The sequence below is a fragment of the Hippocampus comes genome, unplaced genomic scaffold (assembly GCF_001891065.2).
Source record: "Hippocampus comes isolate QL1 unplaced genomic scaffold, H_comes_QL1_v1.1 scaffold151, whole genome shotgun sequence".
Lineage (NCBI taxonomy): Eukaryota > Metazoa > Chordata > Actinopteri > Syngnathiformes > Syngnathidae > Hippocampus > Hippocampus comes.
Genome location: NW_017805591.1, coordinates 424,114 through 444,920, shown reverse-complemented (window position 1 = coordinate 444,920; position 20,807 = coordinate 424,114). Strand labels below are relative to the sequence as shown.

At 39.9% G+C, this 20,807-nt stretch overlaps 3 protein-coding genes and 1 long non-coding RNA gene across 7 annotated transcripts in view; 1 reads left to right on the top strand and 3 right to left on the bottom strand.

The window, feature by feature from the left end:
- obscna (obscurin, cytoskeletal calmodulin and titin-interacting RhoGEF a) overlaps positions 1–2,193 on the top strand; it is a 34,212-nt gene extending 32,019 nt beyond the window's left edge. Inside the window, exons 63-68 of one of the 2 annotated variants that reach the window (XM_019880157.1) lie at positions 59–298; positions 501–724; positions 817–831; positions 1,059–1,155; positions 1,238–1,387; positions 1,604–2,193. In XM_019880157.1, the coding sequence (XP_019735716.1) occupies positions 59–298; positions 501–724; positions 817–831; positions 1,059–1,155; positions 1,238–1,387; positions 1,604–1,784 (907 nt within the window). In that variant the 3' untranslated portion in view covers positions 1,785–2,193. The remainder of the gene's footprint in view (positions 1–58; positions 299–500; positions 725–816; positions 832–1,058; positions 1,156–1,237; positions 1,388–1,603) is intronic. The other variant, XM_019880156.1, reaches the window with a different exon arrangement.
- On the bottom strand, positions 734–1,805 carry LOC109522030 (uncharacterized). The gene is made up of 3 exons (XR_002169487.1): positions 1,719–1,805; positions 1,329–1,449; positions 734–890 (listed from the first exon to the last, which is right to left on the bottom strand). It is a non-coding gene; the product is annotated as an uncharacterized LOC109522030 (long non-coding RNA).
- Positions 2,194–2,737: 544 nt separating the features above from the next.
- On the bottom strand, positions 2,738–10,827 carry guk1b (guanylate kinase 1b). Of its 2 annotated transcripts, XM_019880195.1 has the most exons (9): positions 10,755–10,827; positions 8,792–8,906; positions 7,758–7,799; positions 7,361–7,480; positions 6,178–6,274; positions 4,248–4,386; positions 3,128–3,212; positions 2,950–3,035; positions 2,738–2,867 (listed from the first exon to the last, which is right to left on the bottom strand). In XM_019880195.1, exons 2-9 carry the CDS (start codon positions 8,901–8,903, stop codon positions 2,835–2,837), a joined length of 714 nt encoding a protein of 237 aa, XP_019735754.1. In that variant the 5' UTR covers positions 8,904–8,906; positions 10,755–10,827; the 3' UTR covers positions 2,738–2,834. The 2 variants fall into 2 exon arrangements, with proteins under 2 accessions (XP_019735754.1, XP_019735755.1); XM_019880196.1 differs by lacking the exon at positions 7,361–7,480.
- Positions 10,828–11,279: 452 nt separating this feature from the next.
- rnf220b (ring finger protein 220b) overlaps positions 11,280–20,807 on the bottom strand; it is a 32,034-nt gene continuing 22,506 nt past the window's right edge. The window contains exons 4-16 of one of the 2 annotated variants that reach the window (XM_019880189.1): positions 20,273–20,315; positions 20,091–20,183; positions 18,733–18,775; positions 18,376–18,465; positions 16,389–16,432; positions 16,010–16,097; positions 15,153–15,249; positions 14,551–14,610; positions 14,419–14,480; positions 14,250–14,334; positions 12,889–12,997; positions 11,886–11,960; positions 11,280–11,794 (exon numbers count right to left, since the gene is read on the bottom strand). In XM_019880189.1, the coding sequence (XP_019735748.1) occupies positions 11,723–11,794; positions 11,886–11,960; positions 12,889–12,997; positions 14,250–14,334; positions 14,419–14,480; positions 14,551–14,610; positions 15,153–15,249; positions 16,010–16,097; positions 16,389–16,432; positions 18,376–18,465; positions 18,733–18,775; positions 20,091–20,183; positions 20,273–20,315 (961 nt within the window). In that variant the 3' untranslated portion in view covers positions 11,280–11,722. The remainder of the gene's footprint in view (positions 11,795–11,885; positions 11,961–12,888; positions 12,998–14,249; positions 14,335–14,418; positions 14,481–14,550; positions 14,611–15,152; positions 15,250–16,009; positions 16,098–16,388; positions 16,433–18,375; positions 18,466–18,732; positions 18,776–20,090; positions 20,184–20,272; positions 20,316–20,807) is intronic. The other variant, XM_019880190.1, reaches the window with a different exon arrangement.

Genomic DNA, 20,807 nt, shown 5'->3' with positions numbered 1-20,807 from the left:
AGCAAAGCTATGCCCTTGTGCTCCATCCCCTCATCATTTGTTGACATCTTTGCCTCAGGGGTCGTTTCAGCGTGGTCAACTTATGTCGCGATGCTGAAACCAGCCAAGTGTTTGCCGCCAAGATCACGCCGTACCGGGCGGAGCACAGACAGTTGGTCCTGAGGGAATATCAGCTGCTGAGGAGGCTTCATCATGCCCACCTGGTACAACTGCACACTGCTTACATCACTTCCTGTTACCTGGTGCTGGTGGAGGAGCTTTGTCCTGGCAAAGAGTTGCTCTACAGTCTAGCTGCAAGGTAAGAGTTTTTTGAAATTACTACAGCATTGAAAAAGACTAATACAGCAAGGCTCTACTGAAACGGCTGGCGATCCGAGTGAAATAATTCTGGCTCCATCTCTGACCTCCTACACTACCATGCTTTACAACTGGGTGCAAACACCTTATTCCAGAAATATTTTGTGGTGCATGTCTGTTTAGCTCCTGTTGTTGTTTTGCAGAGATGTGTACTCAGAGGCTAGTGTGGCCGAGCTGCTTGGTCAGATCCTGAGTGCGGTCGACTACCTTCATGGCCGGCGAGTGGTCCACTTGGACCTCAAGTCGGACAACATGCTCGTGGACGACGGCAACCACCTGAAGATTGTGGACTTTGGCTCGGCTCTGTCTTTCACGCCTGGTCAGCCCCTTCACACTGAGCACCTGCAGGGTCTGTCGGAGAGCAAAGGTGACTATGAAACGCTGGTTGGACTTGGTAGTGTTGTTGTTGTTGTAAATCTCTAATACACTAAAACTTTGACCCTTCATGGCCTTCAACAGAGCGCTGCAGCAAAGGTACACTTTCTTTACTGGAGGATGGATGGAAGGATGAGTGGGAATAACTTCAGATGATCCTAACATCCATAAGCGCAACAAACAATTGTCCATCATGTTTTTCACTATTTCTTACTGATATTAATACAGTTTCAATAACTTACAACGAATCAAGCGAGTCAACTTGCCGATGCCAATAAGTGCACAATATTTTATGAACAATATCATGTTTCTTTCTGTCTTGTTAGATTATATTGTCCTTCCTAAAGCTCCGGAAATCCTGGAGGGCCAGGGTGTTGGACCTGAGACCGATGTTTGGGCAATCGGAGTTCTCTTGTTTATTATGTAAGCACGCAAATCAACACTCTGGTGACTGTCATGAATATTTTCTTCTTCCTCCCTAATGGTTGTAATTGCTGTCTTCCAGGTTGAGTGCCGACAGCCCGTTTCATGCAGAACAGAGCTGGGAACAAGACAGAAACATCAAGAAAGGGAAGATCCAGTTTGGACGCTGTTACCCTGGTTTGTCCGAAGGAGCCTTGAACTTGATGAAGAGCAGCCTGAATAACAAATCCTGGTGAGCGTCTCACACTGATTTGGACTTGTGATGTGGGTATTTGTGTCCCCAAACCTGTAAACCTGTTACACAAGTCCAATATTGAGCCTTTTGCCACCAATGTGACAGACACAAACCCTTAAACATAGAATAAGTCGGATGATGAATGAGGAAAATAATGTTAAAAAGATATAATAGTGTCAACACAGTTAAATTTTGCATGAAATGCTTTTTAAGGGGGAGACCCACTGCGGCAGAGTGTCTCCAGAATCCTTGGCTGCGTGCTCATCGCGCCCCCCACCGATCACACCACTCCAAGGTGTGTTTCTCCACCGATAAACTCAAAGCGTACCTCACGCAGAAGGAGGAGAAGCGAGATCAAGTGCGCACCAAGCTTCAGGGTCCCTTCTTCCAGTAGCGAGTCACCAGAGAAAAAAAAACAATGGAAGGGTACAGTACAAGCATTAACAAAGTTGTGTGTCAAACAGCTGGCCCCTAAGGGAACTGCGATGCGTCTTAAAAAGCTGTGTCTCAACTTATACTATAGAGCATCATGATAAAGGTTGTTTAAAATGGTTTAAATGCAAGCATCTGAGAGATAATGTTCAGTGAGTGAGTTCGGACTTGATAATGTTTCTCTTTGCATGTCACATTTGAATTCAAATATGACATTATTCAGCCTTTTTCTGTTTTCATGTGTAAATTTGATTTTTGTTTTTTTTTTTTTTTTTTTTTTGTCGGTTGGATGCCTCAGTAATACAATTTGTGTCAACCATCTGCTTGGATGAGTTGCCGGATGACAGGTGAAATAAATGGCATTGAAATGACCAGTACAGTAACTGCCATCATCTTATTTATTCAACTTTACTTGTAAACAATCACAAATATACATGCGGCTATTTGGAGTGTTGCAGTGACGGTACACTTTGTTAGGTTGACCGGTACAATCGAATTGCATCCAGTAGAAAATAACATTTTGAATTGAACAGTAGCTTTCTTGTTGTAAACGGGTAGGACACCATTTAATCATACTGAAAGCTGCTTAATTTAAAAACACCCTTTTGGCATGAAGCAGAATATTTTCTACAGCTCAGAGCCCCAGAGCCATGAAACGTTTTGCTTCGATTTAATTATCGTCCAACCAAAAAAAACAACCCTGAAGTGAAATGAGCACCACCTAATGTTTGAATATTTACCCTTTCATGCAGCCTGTAACCCGACAACATGGTAAGCAGTCCACTGAAGTAATCGCTGTCCCTGAAAGAGTAATTAAGTCTAACATCAATTTCCATCTCTTAATCTTTTTGTTCTGGGTCTGACTGGTGCTCAACTAAATTTTTTGCAATGAATCACAGAGGGTAAAAGACAACATTTCTCCAGCACAAGCTTTTTTATTTGCTGTGTTCACAGACATCGCCGATAAAGGACCACCTTTTCACACTCCGAGATGCTGGTGAGTTTGCCCCTTTTAGGATTTGCTCTCCTGAACCTTTTGGATTTCCTGTGCAGAGAGAGCGAGAGAGATTTAGAAACAAAGGGGAAACTTTTGTCTTAATTTCCGAATGGAATGGGCCTTGGCTCACATCATTAAGGATCTCCTTCAGCTCCTCATAAGCTCGTTCTAAGTCGTCGTTGATGATGACAACATCAAACACTCCTGGCTCCTTACCTGCAGAGAGAGAATTTAGTTGATGGGTTGATATTTTTTGAATTTCAAAGGAATACCGGTACCTGTATGTTTTTAAATCTGTCGAAACTTACTGAGCTCCATGTCGATGCGAGCTGCCTCCAGACGTTTCTGTAAACTTTCTTCGGACTCAGTTTGTCGGTCCCTGAGACGTTTTTCCTTAAGAAAATGTTTTTGTTATTTATTTCCCTCCTCATCATGACATCGGATTGCCATCCACCAAGTGTTTCGCAGAGAGAAAAGGTACTGCATCTACACCTGCACAATCTAACGACATCCGATACAACAAATACAATAATGTTGGAGTTTTTTGGACACTGTCAAACAAGTACAGTATGGATTCAACAATATTTATGATTGTCGCTTACATTTTTTTCCTGCTTTGGTGGCTTTGCTATGAGTACTCTGGCTTCCTCCCTCATTCCAAAACTATATACTGTACAGTTATTAGACATTATTTAAAAAATAATTAAGAATGGTTGATTTGCACTGCAGTAAGTATTTCAGTTAATAATAGAGTTCTTTCATGAGAATTCTCTGATGTGTAAGCTCCCTCTATGGCGCAGGGATGCTGTTTTGGGCAGGGAGAATTTTTGGGCATGAAGAAAATGTTTTGTTTGTTTATTATGATACTCCCCCAATTTTCCCAATGCATTCCACTGGGTGTCAATTGTTGGGGTATTTTCACTCTTCATGGGCTGACATGTATTTTTTCCATACTTAAAAGAGCATTTTGTCACGCATCTGATGAGTACGAGCATGTGGGTCCTCATTCGCACTGATGGAAAAAGCAATTCAGTTATATTTAACTTAAGCTCAACACATTTGCCTTCGATCTTGAGGAACGGGTTCTTTTTAAGCTTTTATTTAGGGTTTTTTTTTGTTCTTTTTTACTTTTATGTGTAATATATTTTAATTGAGTAATTACTTCAGTTGAACTATTTGTTATATTGCGTGCTAATGTTCGAATTGCAACATGTTGCAGGGACTTAGAAAAACACATTTTAGGAAAAAAAAACCTCTGTCACATTTTGGTAAGATGTAGGCCTACTACATTGCATTTAAAAGTCAGTCATAAAGGATGTACTTTTTCTATAGGTGCTACTGTTGTCGAAAAAGTGACTGGATTTGAATATGTGGGTGTCCCTAATGCTGTGGCCTTCGATCAGCACTGTATATGAAATGGTCCTTTACCAGAATCTCCATCGATGGAGGCTGGATGGAGATGTAGATGGGGTTCAGGTTCGTCTCTTTGATCCTCCTCACACCTTGAATGTCCACATCCAGGATGCAGATCAGGTTCTTGGCCTGCACGTCTTCAATGGCAGCTTTGCTATGAAACACATCACACACACACACACACACACACACACACACACACGGCTGTTGACTTCCCACATGAAGCAAACAAGCTTCAAGAGGATCGCTGCGCACAGCTGAGCCGCTCACACTTTTTACGCCCACCTCACTATAAGAAGGTGAGATTGAATGTGACTCACACACACACACGCTTATGTTGTAGTATCAGGGGTTAAAACTCCATCTGTCCCAAGACGGTGAATATCCTCTTGATCCTCTTGAACCCAGCGGGCCAGTTTTAGAGTGCGCTCTTATACAAGGCAACTAACCCCTTGTCTGGTGAGGTAAAGTGTTGAAATGGGTTACCTATTCATAGGATGTCTGACAAGAGAGAACACACTGTGCCAGTGGTTGGAAGTAACAAAGTCACAAAGATTTGGTCACAGCATGTAAGAAGATTTTGTCAGGTTAATTGTACTTGAATTGTGTATTTATTTTTCTGGTCACTTTTTACTTGTGTTCCATACATTTGAAAACAGACATCTGGACTTTCTACTCTTTACTTTGTCAAAGCAGGGTTGTTGCAAATAGAGGTAAAGGTGATGATGCGGATGAGATCATATTGATTGATATCTTTAGCTCTTATACAAGTACGTAAGAAAAAGAATGAAGATAGTCCTCACCCGCGGCCTTATTTCAGAGATTTGTTTGATGTTGTCGGCTACCATATCAATTTGTTTGAAGCTGTCATCTTGTGCCAGGCTAAAAAAAAAAAAAATGTGGCATTTAAAAATTCTCAAGTTTGATATTTTTGGGTTTTATTCCTTCAATTGGTATCATTAGCTACTATTATTATTATTTTTCTGAGGGAACAATGTCCGTGCCAGTCCTTATGTAACCTTTGCACTGTACTAAAATTCGAAGAAACTATAGTGTAATCATAGAACAGGTTTCTTCATTTCACTGCAGTACTTTGCATAGTTTTCTACTACGACAGAACCATTCATTCAAAACACCAGCAAGTCACACTCAATTTTAATGAATCTCAAGAAGATTTTGTCCGGCAAGTATTAAGTTAGTTTGTTGCTCGGTCTCTACATTATGCCTTATATTTTTCAAGGCTCACTCCAAAAAGATTGAGATGTAAATGTGTCATTGATACATTTTAAAATTATATCTGTTGTTTTGCTTTGTGGGCTATTGTAATACTTATTCTGAAAGATGGAAACTGTCTCAAGAGAAGAAAGAATAGATTCACCCATTCAAAGGAGTAAAACAGACGCCATTGTCCGATTGCTTCATAGTACGGCTATTGTCACTTGCTACCAAAGTGTTTTTTTTTTTTCCAGTTCATCACAATTCATTTATTTTCAGACCTTTATGACAGAATGTCACTTAAAATTTTCAGTTTCTGTTACTCCATTTTGGGAATTTTCTTTCTTCCCATCTTGAACAAATCAATGTCAATTATCATTTTGTGAGAATACGATCATTTTGATCATCTGTACAGGTGTGTCGGAATAAATTATCATGGAAAACATATTTCAATTTAAAATGTACATTTGGTAGGAATTGATCTTCTGAAAAGTATTTTCCCATTTGTTTAATACTTTGTATTATTTATATAGTATGATATTGATATGATTGATAACAGTATGATATAATGTACTGTATTCTAAAAATTTTTAACGTAATCAAATAAATGATTCAATCCAAGTGAGTTTCACATTTTGAACTGAACGACTGAAATAATCGGACATTCCGTGATCTTATAATTCATTGACACGGACTATAGCAAGTCTGTCGCTTTTTTCCGGATGTTTACCTTGTTCCATACAGGTTGCCAGAGAACTCGGCGTTCTCAATAAAGTCACCGCGTTGGATGCCCTCCTGCATGGCCTCTCGGCTGGTGAAGTGGTAATCTGTGTGAAAGGATCACATTGTGTGACTGGCGCAATGACAACACGTGGAACCCGTTCCATACAATAGGCCAGCCGAGCAGGACTTATTGGATTCTATAAGGTCACTTGGACACCACATGTGTTTCTTTTTGTCCGAAAGAAACACGTACTGCAACCTAACATGAAATACTCAATCATTAGCATTAGAGGAAAATAAGAGATGTACTAACAGAATTTTATTGTGCAATTAAAAAATATATATATTAAATTTATTATGAGGAGGCTAAATCATGAGATTTATCAAACAATGAAAGAATAAACCATTATAAATTCAGGGTGTACCAAAAATGTTGACATCATTTCAAAAAATATGATCTACGTAATGACATGTTTGATGGAAGCAAAATTACAACATGCTTCATGTTGAATGTATTGATCTAAATTCCAACAACATGTTCAAATGGATATCGACATAAGCAAGAAAGGAAACAGGATGGATAAAATGTTGACTGCTGAGGTATTTTGACAAAAGCCTGTCGCAGACCTTGAAGCTGTTTTAAATTGTGTGTGTGTGTGTGTGTGTGTGTGTGTGTGTGTGTGTGTGTGTGTGTGTGGGTGTGGTTGTGTGAGTGTTCGATGAGGGGGGGGGGGGGCACAAAGTGCCACCTTTAAAATTGGCTGTATTTATGTGAATTTTTGGGACACCCAGAATTAATGATTAAACCTTTCCCCAAAAAAGTAAAAACAAAATTCTTGAATTGCATGTAATAATTACCTAGGTTAACATTGCATAATATGATGCTAATGATTGGTTGGGGGTTGTTTACACTCTACTGAGGGCTGCGTTTTTTTTTTGTGGACAATCCCCCACGAAACGGGAAAGGACAACTGGACTCGCTACGGAGGCATCACGGGGGGCTATTTTCAAAAGCTTTTTACTCCAAAGTGGACTTATGTCGTAATGTGATTCCTCAAATATTATTCTCTTTTTTTCAGATCCAAACAGCACTTCCTAAATATATTCAAAGAGAGCATTCCAGGGTGATGAAAGTAACCCCCGTCCCCCTGCCTTAAGATGTACGCATGTGGAACCACACCGGCGATCACCTTCATGTGGGCTTTCTGATTCATTTGGGCACGAAAATGACGTGTCTAAGTCTTCTGAGGAAAAGACGTCTGCTACGGGCAGTAAAGTAGCCCCCAGAAGCATGGGGAGCGTGTTGAGGCCTACGGAAAAAGCACAACAAGCACACACATACGCAGCTTCATCCCGGCCTATTGGAATGGAGACGGTACATAATGGACATAACTAATTTTGCAGTTCACTTGGGAGTAAGAAGTAATGCAGGAGCCCCAGGGCAGGCTGGGAAATGTCATATGAGGGGGTGCAATAATTTATTAAAATATTTCAGAATCAGGTGCAAATCTATCTGTCCAGGGTTGCTACAGCACCCGCGCTAAAACATTCACACCGCCACAGGTTTGAACCCCAGCTTGGCAGTACCTTTGCCGTTTTCCTCTCCGGGGCGAGGGTTCCTCGTTGTGTCTGTGCCGAGAACAGTATAGTGTTAATTTTATGTATATATGCTGCTCCAAAAAAATAAAGGGTACACTTGGAGTTACATTGTTTTGTTTTCCCATTCCTTTCCATGGGCACGGCTCTGTCAGTCCCAACTTTGTCATTTAAGCAGCCTGCACAGGCATGGCTGGTATATGCCAATTTTCTCATAGGTCTACGGGACAGTTATGATTACAAAAAAAAAAGAACAACAACAAAAACACCTACATTCTGTTGACTATCATGCAAGCAGCATGAAATTTTTACCTGCTTAATGTTTGTGTGAATGCATTTAGCCCAAAAGCGGCTAGCCACGCCAACATGATGTAACTGTGAAAAACCATTTGAAGAACTCTGAAAAAACTACATTGCTGTGTCTAAATATTTCAAACAAACAATATTAGAGTTGGTGGCCCGGTGGACAAGTGGTTAGCGTGTCGACCTCACAGTGCAGAGGTACTGGGTACAATTCCAGCTCCGGCCTCCCTGTGTGGAGTTTGCATGTTTTCCACGACCCTGTGTGGGTTTTCTCCGGGTACTCCGGTTTCCTCCCACATTCCAAAAACATGTATGGCAGGCTGATTGAACACTCTAAATTGTCCCTAGTTGTGAGAGTGAGCGCGGATGGTTGTTCGTCTCTGTGTGCCCTGTGATTGGCTGGCAACCGGTTCAGGGTGTCCTCCGCGACCCTTGAGGATAAAGCGGATCGGAAAATGGATGGATGAAGTATGAGAGTTGTGAAAAGTTGCATCCAAGCACAGGGAGAACTTGCAGAAACCATACAGGAAAACAGCTGTGATTTGAACCAAAATCTCAAGACTGTGAGGCAGACTTGCTTACCTCAAGGACACTGTGCTGCCTATCAAATGTTAGAGTAACTCACAAATGCTTTTTGAATTGGAATCTGGACTTAAAAAGCCCATCATATATGCATTTTTTTTCTTGGTCCGTAACAGACAGGAAGCATTTGTTCCACTTACGTGACACGCTAAATCCAAACACTCCTTCATGGTCCTTCATGAGCCTCTTCATCAGTGTGCTCTTGCCCGCTCCAGATGGTCCACTTAGCACCACAGGTCTCGGTCCTGACATTGTCTGACACACAAGGACATCATGAGTGATCAACCTGTAGATGGTCCTGATATCAGACAATTATTATTATTGTTATTATTAATATATACAACAACCTATTGAACTTCCAGAAACTAACCTTTTTTTGTAATTGGCTTTATTATTGTTTATAATTGTCTATATTAAGAATTTAAACTTGAAATATACCACAAATTATGATTATAGATAATACATTAAATACACACACACGCACACACACACACACACACACACACACACACACACACACACACACACACACACGCGCACACGCACACGCACACACGCACACACTATACAGTATAATGTACATACTGTACATACATACAGATATAACAAACATGCATTTATATCACTTTAACAATAATAATATTATTTAATATTAATGTGATTCCAAACTTATCATACCACAGCACCCTTGATAAATGTGTAATAAATGGTACATAGCATGAGGCCCATAAATTACAAAAAGAAAATGTTTGTGGAAAAGCATTCTGTCATTGGTCATTCATAGATGACGAAAGACACGTTACGTACATATCAATAGTAGCGTAATTTTTTTGACCATTTGACTGAAATGGGAGTCAAAGTTAATTAATGAATAGCGAATGGGCGGGGCTTCATTGTCCTCCAGTTGCCACAGAAATGTTACTCAACCGGAAGTCTTGTTGTCATCTGTGCTAATCTCTTGATCCCTGCTGCTCCTCTTATCCATCTCACCTCCACTCACATACCTTACATGCACGCACACAGACAGACAGACAGACAGACACACACACACACACACACACACACACACACACACACACACACACACACACGCACGCATACACAGGTTGAAAAGTCGATCTCTTCTTTTTTCATCATCTCAGTTTTAATTAATCTTTGTAATGAACTGTTCCGGCTCTTGGTTTAATTCAAATAAGAAAACATGCAGCTAATTGGCGAGTAGTGCAACAGGCCGAGGCCTGCGGGTTAACGTTAAGAGCGCTCATTAATGAAGTCATGGCGAGTGAGTCAACAGGATTAATTGGGTCTGGGCAAAGGTGCAAGGACAGGTGATCTGTTTATCGCTGTGGTGCAAAGAGAGTTGAGTTACAATGTTCAATTACACAAGGATATCATGATGCGGGGCATTTTCATTTGGACAGCTCTTTTAATGTTGATCTGTTTTATTCAGCATCCGACTATTTTTTCTGAGGCTACCTTTGTGAAAAGCTGATTTTCTTGTTCCATGTTTCACTTTTTAGGCAATTACATTTTTGGTAGTGCTGTATTACAATGATGAGTGTCTCAGGTTTTATTGATGCACATTCATCTTGCTGCGTATTTGTCTATACAAGACAGATAAATCCAATTACAATTTCTCAATGATGGGTGTCAAACCTTTCCATATTTACTATTACCTATTTTTTTGTATTGTACTGCATTTTACTCATGAAACAAGGAATACAAAGGTTTTTTTAATGTATGAAGCCATTTTCTGCCCATGTTCAGCTGGTTTTATTGTCACGTTATATTATGCATACATATTTTAACAAATAAATGTCAACTATGAAGTTACATAAAACAGGTGTGCAGTGTTTTGCTGGACTAATACAATTCTATTTGTTCACGTCTCACTTGATTCCTTTTTTTTTTTTTTTTATTCACACTCAACTGGTCATCCAAACAGCAACTGGAAGCAACTATGATATAAATTATAAATAGATGTATTTTAAAGATAGGTGTTCAAATTCAAAAAAAATGGTACAAATACATATTCCAATTTCTCATTGATTTTTCGGGGGTGATATTTTCTCCAAATAAATTCATTTGAAGGCTTTTGCTTACCTTTCTGCACCCTCGAAGAGATGTGGATTGGACCGCTCAGTCGGGCGTGATGCTCAACGAGGGATTCGCTGATCAGCTCACTGTCAACCTCAATTACTGCCGCCTCCCCAAGGCAACATCCACGGACCAATCACACGTCTGCATGCTGGCCCGGTTTGTTTATATCCAGCCCATCCACACCTGTAAGGGTCCACAGGTAGTCTGATTTTTTGGACGGTTGACATATGTTTATATACCCGGAAGTGGCTCTATTGTCTCCGTTAGGCTGATGTGAAGAAATAAAGTGATAATTAAACTAATCTCATACTGTATCACGAACAGATATTTGTCGAAGTGTAAAGTGTCCTTGATGTGTTGTCACCTTTGTAATCTTTCCGAGTAAAAAGCACAGAATTACATAGGCTACAATTGAGACACGCCTGGGCTTGACCAGGCTAATCCCGCAGCGACCCACTTCTTAAGGTCGACACATTGACTCAACACAGCTTGAATCTTTCATAATGAACTCCGATGCCCCTTTTGGCCACAACTTTTATTATTATAGTAACGATAAAGACAAAAAGTGAGGAGGTATGAGAAGAAGAGATGGAGCCAAACATTAAGACAAATGCTGTATAGTAAATACAGTCAGGTTGTTCTCATAAACATCATGTACAAACACCAATCCAAACACGAAAAAATATTTACATGTGCTTTGCAAGAAAACAGAAAAAAAACAGGTTATAAAATTGATAAATATCATCCCAAAGAGTGTTATTCGGGTGTTTCCACCAAACAAGTTGCAGGAATTTTTAATAGTTCATGTTAAATGTCACTTTGGAGCTATTGTCCCTGGAATTTTTCTTTTTCTTTTTTTTTTTTTTGAATGGATGCAATGACTAAAAAGTAGGTCCGAGATGAGGAGATTGGGAAGAGGGTGGGCGTCAGGCCAGCTGCTCACAAATCCACCCCTTGTGATGGGCCTGGCGTCACAGGTAGACCCTCCGCAGGTCGCCGGGTGAGGTGATGGTGTTGCACTGAGGGCACAGCTTCTTTGCTCCCTAATGAAGAAAATCACACTATAATCAATCCATGAAAAAAGTTTCATGTTTGTGATTTTTAAATTTTTTTTTTTTTAGGGAAGATACATACCAATGTTCGGAGCCAACACTCTTCACAGTGAACATGCCAGCATTGGATGGATGTGAGCGGGGTTGAATAAGTATCCTTGAGGATAAAACACAGGTCAAAACTTGGCATTTGCAATGACGAATCTCGCCACTAGATGTCCGTAAGTAACCTTTCTACTGCAATTCAACTTGATTGTTGTTCCAGTCACGTGCTTGTTCATAGAGGATTCAAGTGTAATTTTCCAACTACAGATTGGCTAATTTCATTTCAGAGATTTAAATGGAGGGCCCACCGAAACAGATTGAACCACTCCGTCATTTGTCCCATAACTGGGAAATTCCCCGGCAAAATAAGTATTAAAGGGAATAGAACAAATTAAATCAATACATTTAAAAATATATATTTCATTAGAATATTAAACAGTACACAGGGCACATAGTAATAAAATAATGAAAATATACTATCTGTATTTTCTATACATATAATGAACATGTTAGTTAAAAGCCACACACGTTTTCTCATTTCAATTCACATCACATTTTTATTTAATTTAGGCCCCATTCAAAACAATTAAAACAACTTTGGGCCAACAGTGTGTGCGTGGAGGGGTCAGTAACAATGAAAGTAAAATATAAATAAACAAAACAAATAAAAACATGTTTTCGATTTTTCTAATTGCTAACAGTACCGAGCCCAGTCAGAAAAAAAAATTTTTTATTATTTGTACTCGTCAATCTACGAAAAAAAAAAAAAAATTATTATTTGTACTCGTCAATCTACATACTTTGATGATTATTTCAAAAATATGAAAATATTGCTGTCCCAATGCAACCACGTACATTTCCAAAATTGTCTTTATGTTTTACTGTTTGGGCTATAAATGACATCAAAGAAATCTGACACATTTCATTGGGCAGCGACAAAAGATATTCTACAAAATCTAAAGAAAACGTCTTTGCAATTCACAGCATACGATAGACGCTTCCCTCTCAACAAGTGCGCCAAAATGAAGACATACACTCACCATGCAGATGAGGCATTTAAATCTGTCCCCTTTACACAACTGTTTCTCCAAATCCCGTATCCGAGCTTTAAGAGCATCCAGGGATGTCAGCGCAGAGTCTTCTGAGAGCCTTCACGCACGCACGCACACACGCACACACACACGCGAGAGACCGTGAGTTCGACACTGTATAGTCATTTATAAATGGAAGACATATTAAATTATTTCCTGGCCAACAAGGATGGTGAGCATGAAATTTAGCAGCAATCACATTGGCTGCGTGCACTGTCATTTATCATCGGCTGAGGGATGGTGGGGGTGCTGTATGGCGATGCGGTGTTTGGCGGTGGCGGGGATTTGGGACTTGGCATTAATACTGAACAAACGGACATGCATTTGCTGTCTATTTTTGTTTTAATTAAAAAAAAAAAAAGAGTTGTCGCATATGTTGTTATGAGTTGAAATAAAGTTTTATGTGCTTGGTGGTTGCCATCTTATTTTTGCTGGTCTTTCAGTGGGGTTCCATCATGTATGCGTCAATGTCAACCAGATGTGTGGGATTTTATACAAAAAGAAAAGCTTTTGTATCACGTCTTTGACATTATAACAAAAGATGACGACCGTATTTTCTGCACTATAAGGCACACCTAAAAGCGTTCTAATTTTCTCAAAAGCTGACATAATCCGATGCGCCTTATATATGGATTCATATTCTGATTTCTTGGATGTAGTATTATAAATGTTCCGAAAAGCGTTTTGTTACAGCTGCAGGGGTTGTGAGCGTACTTATATAAATAAAGCTGTATTGTATTGTATTCCCTTTAATGTAGCTCCATCTAGTGGATACATAATGCAACCGCAGCCACTATTGGAGCTTCTATTCTATCCGCCTTATAATGCGGTACACCCTAAATATGAAAACAGTTTTAAAATAGGCCATTTATTGAAGGTGCGCCTTATACTCCGAAGCGCCTTGTAGTGCGGGAAATACGGTAAGATAACATTTTAGCATATTGGCAAATCTGCTTGTTGTGGTGGAAAAAGTTGCAAACTTGAGCACTTTGGTGTAACGGTTTGAGGTACAGTAGAATCCTACGAATCGAGACCTCCAAGAATTTTTCACAAAAAAATGGGGTAGAGGTCATGGGGAACCCTCCAAAAAAATAAGATATTTTAAAATATATTGACCAAAAAAAAGTGTGTATATGCAAATCATACAGGTACTGAACCATGAGTGTAATGGGGGTCCAGTGCACATAGTTCCGTTTCAATCCATCATGAGTATGATGCTTACGTTTTTTTGTAGTATTTCCAACTAAATCATTGTCAGAGCATACATTTGACATGATGACGCCTTGAAATCTAAAGAATTCTGCGCTTACATGTCCATGTCATCGTTTTTGCAGGTTTTTGGGAGGACAGGTATGCTTCCATCCACTTTATCTCCACTGCTGGTGGACGGACTCTCTGCATGGACTTGAATCAACATAAAAGTACAACATAAGAAGCAATCAATGACTTGTAATTCTAATTCCTTTTGGGTCACCATACCATCATTTGACCATTTGGAAATTTCCTGGTGGACTCCAGAGTCAGGCAATGTTCCGACACTGCTACACAACAACAATGAAACATGAAATTCACGTAATGCTCAGAGTCAACTATGCTTCGAAAGAAACATACTTTGTTGTTAGCTCCTTGCTGTTTTCTCCAGAGCACATGATCACATCTGTCTCTGTGTATCTAAAATGAAAGCTAAGGGTGGGGAAAAAAAATCTCAAAAACATCGGATGAATGCAAGTTTATAAATCTGACAGGAATATATTTAGATTTCTACTTTGATAGGATTATCCAAAAATGAGTCAGACAATTTACGCACAAATTTTGTGGAAAACCATTTCGTCCGCACAAGTCAGAGGAACAATGAATTTCTCAATCCATAATGCATGCCGCTTAAATTCCGACGTTTGCATCCATGACGGTGTACAACAGGGTGCTGACAGTAGAATCGTTTGGCATTTGGGGGAGGTCTGTGCTCTATTGATCGCCTATTTTTCCATGTCCTTTTTTGGACCAGGAATCTTTATTATTATTTTTCTATTGTAATTATGATATTTATTTATTATAATATTGTCCTATAAGGGTTTAAAAGGCAAAGTTAAGAATGATGTGACTCACTTTGGAGAAAATGTAAATTTGAAAATATGTCTTTGGGAAGTTTCAGGTATTAGTATACAATTAAAAACACTTTTCCCTCCATTTCCAAACAATTTGAAGAAGGATACTGTGCCCGGCCGTACTCCAAGGTGTCGTCTCCATCCACGTCGAGGTCTGCGTCGCTATCCCGACCTTCTTTCGATGTGCTGCTCACCAACAGTGAACCTGACGACAAATATTCACATGAATAGAGAGGGAAAATTTTGTCCCATTCTGATCTTCCACAAAAAAAAAACAAAAAAAAAACACTGAGCACTGTCATTCAAGCTAAAGTTATTCAACAAAATATGCACTAAGATCCCATCTTATTGCAGTCGAGTTGTGTTTCTTTTTCAAGTGAAATGATCGATTATCCATCTATCAATTTTTATTTTTTTTTGCGGCGCTTGTCGTGGGTGAGCTGAAGACTATCCCAGCTGACTCGGCAAGAGCGGGGTACATCTTGAACTGGTTTCCAGTCAATCTCAGGGCACATAGAGACAAAAAAAAAAAAAATCTCAATTCTTTGCTCCCATAACAGGTTTTCCGAATCAGGCACAGTACAGATCTGCGGTGCCTCGGATATATTTATCAACATTTGTGAATTGGTTTTCCAATGTAATTTTGGTCCCAATTTTACAGGGGGAAAAGCATGTGATTTGAACAAGGGTGCGTTCAGTGTACTGTATCTATCTTGTGACAAGTTTTGCATGTCAGAGCTCTTCACTGCGTGGACGCTAACCTTCAAGGCATGCCCGTCCTCTGTAATATGGATTGAAAAGTTCAGTGCTTTTTCAACAACTGCCACTCTGTCATGTTATTACCGTCCAATGCACAGCATCGCATGCACACACACACACACACACACACACACACACACACACACACACACACACACACACACACACACACACACACACACTAGCAAATACACACCCACACCTACCTTTGAACCCTCCAACTAGCGACATCATCTGTATCTTCCGCCTTTCGTTCCACTCATCCTCCGATGGCGTTGTGTCTGCAGAAACCTCCTAAGCAAATACACACAAAGAGAAGAGCACACTTACACACACTATGACGATTGTCTTTATGCTTCCAGTAGCCTCTGGCAGCGTTTTCATAACAAGTGAAGTGTTTTCACATGAATACACGCTGACATGACAGTGATCCTGATGCCGCATGGACAAAGGCAGCCAAGAGTGTCCTGTGTCAATTTGGACGAGCTGATATTTGTCTCTCTCCATGACAATAAAAATGTCACAATGTATGGTTTCATCTGTCTTTTACAAGACGGGGGAAGAAAAGTATCAACTCAACCATACCTGAGCGTCGTCTGGTTTCCTCCTCTTCATTTTGCTGATCCTGACTGAGGACACAAGACAGGGACAAAGTTGAAGCCCTGTTGACTGCTGTTATTGATTCTGATTCACATTCACATTTGGTTCATTTCACTCGCACTATTTTGTTGTTAATCGGACTTGGCTTCGTTTGCGCATTAGAAAGTGCGCCTTTAAATGGTTCCGTTATTTCATTTTACATGAAAAAGATGTGTTTGTTAACAAAATGCAAATACGAAAAAAGCTATTTATTCCAAACACAATTGAAAATAGTGTGGGTTTTTAAATTTTTTTCATACACTATTAATGTGAATTATTCTTCGGACAAAGGAGAATTCTCTGTGGATCTCAAAGCATTTTGGTTAAAAAACAAAAACAACCCCCCCCAAAAAAAACCCGAGTATATTCACAAATATCAATAATGCAGTATGAATCTAAAATGAAATACACGATTTATCCTGCGGTTCAACAAAGGAATGTTAACTCCAATAAAATGTTTATTGTCTTTTGAAAGAACATTGAATCAGCGAGGAAAAGAAAAGTCTTTATCAATATTAAAGATATAGATATTTCAAGGGCACCTAAACATCCCACGTGCTGTCACGAACACACTGAATTTGAACTCGATACAAATAAAACTGTTACCTGTGTTCAGGGTGGAAAAAAAAAGACTAAAAAAATAAATAAATACCACTCACAGGAATGTGCAATATAGACTCACAGAAATAAATGTAAACAGTGAATGGGCAAAAATGATTTTATCTATCTATATAATTTGATAGATTTCGATTCAAAGGGCAAACGTTTGTAATTGTGTGATTTTCGCGGAACAGCAACGTATTTGAATGGCCTTCTTGCATATTGTCGTCGTTGCCTTGTGAACCCGATCGTGTTGACCTGTTGGTTTGATTACATAACACACAGCTCCTGAAGACAAATATCGCATACAGTAAGAGCATGGCAAAGGCCTCCACTTTCCTCAGTGATATAAAAGTTAACATGGCAAAACACCAGAAGCCCCTCCTTCCTCATTGGGACCGCACTGAGTGCAGATTGCAAGCAAGGGACATTAGGTTTTAGGGCCCCTTAATTCCTGCATGACAGTGGCTCTGAGAGTTGGGTGAGGGAGGGTTGCGGTGGTGGTATGGTCCGCGCGCACACACACACACACACACACACACACACACACACACACACACACACACACACACACACACACACACACACACAGGGCTGGTGGCCGTGACCCAGAGCGCCACCATGCCAGCAAATATAATGAGGGTTAAAGAGGCGGTCAAAGATGAGGAAGAGCTCATCAAATAGGAAAGAAGAAGAGAGAAGGAAAGTGAGAGGTTGATTAATCAACACTCGACTCACTCGCACACATTGACTCCAACACAATCTTCTTCCTCTGACGTGTATTTAGAAGCTCATTATGGCATCCTGTTAAAAACCCAATAAAGGCTAACAGACCTCGACAGCATTGGCAGTTTGAAAAGTCAGCTAGAAGCTGAAAACGCGCTGGAATTCTTCGGGAACTATTCAGTGAATTTATTTTTTAATTACGATTTTGGAAATGCATTGGGTTTTAAGGCAGGTCTAAACATGTGGATTGCCACCATGTTGTGGAAATCTGTTGCTTCCGAATGAATACGAAATTAGTCCAATCTCCATGATGGAGAAAACTAAATAAATAAATACAGCACCTTATAATTTTATTATATTATATTATATTATATTTAAAAAATCATATATATATTTAGATATAGATATATAAATATATATCTATATCTATATATACAGGTATATTATAATATAATTAAAAAGTTGTACTTGACTTGATAATAAAAATATATGAAAATATAAATAAATAGTTTTTCTTTCATAACCCATTTTTTGTCTATTTAGAGTAAATGCTACTTTTTTTTTTTTTCATAAAAATTGTGTGCATCCAATTTGCGTTGTGTCTTACCGGCTTGCGTGCAGTCTAGGTGGGCTCCTGCGCTGTGGGGGCGTAATGGGGCGGATTTGACGTAGCACCTGCACCAGCAGAGGTCGTCGACTGTTAACATATCAAGAGGTCAAAGTTGAAAGGTTAATAACTCCTCTGCTCGTGTGGGCGCTAGGCCAGTTGGAGGGGTGGCGCGTGGGAGCAGGGGGTTGGGGGGGGGGGCAAGGGGCTGGAGGCTGATGCCAAAGGGAAAAAGGGAAGACTACTGTATATTGAGATTAGCCATCTAAGTGCACTTTTTTTTTTCCTTTTTGTTGAGACACCCAGTTCGGAGCAATGAAACAAAATATTTGCTTTCGTGAGCATGCTTCTACATACCGTTGAGTCTTGTGTGTCTGTTAGCCCGCACACGCAGAAAAGTCTGTATTGAAGAAAAACAACATGTCATAATACATGAGTGGTAATTGAAGTAAAATGCCATTTTGTTTAAAAGGTTGCAGGTGTTTGGCAGCAAGGCCAATGTAGTGGTTAGTGTGGACGCCACACAATTCTGAGGTCTGGGGTTTGAATCTCTGTTCAGGTCTTCTTGCGTGGAGTTTGTACCTTCTCCCTGTGTTTATTTTATTCCAGCGTCCTCCCACATTCCCCATAAAGTAAATTGCATCACCTGAGAGAAACTTTTCAATATGGCCCACAACAGAAACGTTTGACACGCCTGACGTCCACCAATCTGAACAGAACAATTATTTGATATGGGCTACAACTAAAATGATGATATACATTTTATATTCGAGCATATCATGTCCCTTTTTTACTTTTGCATCAAAAGTAAAATCGCCCTGTTCTTAATTTGGTCTAAATTAAACATGCGCAGTCACAAACCAGCAATTTGGACCGCAGAGGAAATGTGAGCTCATGGTGACATCTGCAGTTGATTTCTTCCATTTCCTTACAGTTACTCTATTAGGAGCTAAGCGACTGGTGAACATATTGCTTGTGATTGTTGGCTGCAGCGTGTGATCAACTCGGAGCTCATAAAACTTCTCAGTCACTGGCACCACATCAAGACCAGCAACAATGTTTATGATATCCCTAACTACCCGCAGTTTTTTAAGTGCATAAATGAACAGAACATTTGAAGGCAACGCCTGCAAAATCAATGAACCCTCTTGATCCTACACCCTGGCCCCAACATTACGTACCCCTGAATGTAGTGAGATCCAATTAAGTACTTTATTATAAAAGAGAGAGGAGAAAAAAAGCAATAAATTACAATGACAGAGCTGTTCAACAATATGTGTATTATTGTGCTTTGTATTTTGTCGTGGTGTCGACCCATCATTTTGTCCCTCTCATTGTATAAACTACGGTAAGTATTCAAAAACCTAAATGATGTATTCTCGCTCCCACATTCCAAAATGATGGAATTGGAAGACTCTAAATCGTGAATGTGAGCGTAAAAGAGGGGTTGTTTGTCATTATATGCCCTGCGATTGGCTGGTAAGCGGTCCACGATGTACCATGCCTTTCATCCAAAGTCAGCTTGGATTGGTTCGAGGACACTTGCAACCTTAATGAGGACCTGTGCTACAGAAAATGGATGGAGGCTGTTTTTTTTAGAAGAATGTTTATGCTTATGCCCTCACTGGCCGGCCTAATGTTGAGTTTATTATTTTATAAAGATTATGTAATCCGTATTGCTCGGTCTGATATCAGATTGAGATTGTAACCTTTACCTGATATCGGTCAGAGTGGATGTCGTCAGCCGGTCGAGGGGGTGACGTCGGAGAAGCTCCTTCACGTTTGATGTGCAGAGAGAATGAAAGAGACTAAAAAAAAAAATTTTTTTTTTAAAAAGGAGAGCTTTCAGGAGCAACGGATTCAAGGCAAATCATGAAGGTCTCATCTAAGTATTCACCTTTGGCGTCCTCATGAGGTGGTCGTGCTGCACCGAAGTGACGCTTGTGAGAAGAAAGGTAAATAATACATGAGCACCCATGCAAATAAACAATATGAAACGTATACAAACGCACAGAAATCCAACAAGCAACAAAACAAACACAATATGGCTCGATAAACACCAGCTCCTGAACAGCCGGCTTTATCTGGTCCAAATTTGCATGTATTGTAAGAGTGTGTTTAACCTCCTTTCAAATCTCTCACTCAATCTTTCTCACACACAGGGATACACGTACATGTCATGGTTTATCTATACACACACACACGTAGCCACACATACAGTGTCCCTGTGGAACAAGTTCAATTTGAAACCATTACTGTCCACCAAGTGGTCTTTAAGCAGATTTGGAGTGTAATGTCTTTATTGGAGAGATCCTTCTTACGGTCAAAGCAGCAGAGTGTGTACACGTACGTGTGTGTGTGTGTGTGTGTGTGTGTGTGTGTGTGTGTGTGTGTGTGTGTGTGTGTGTGTGTGTGTGTGTGTGTGTGTGTCT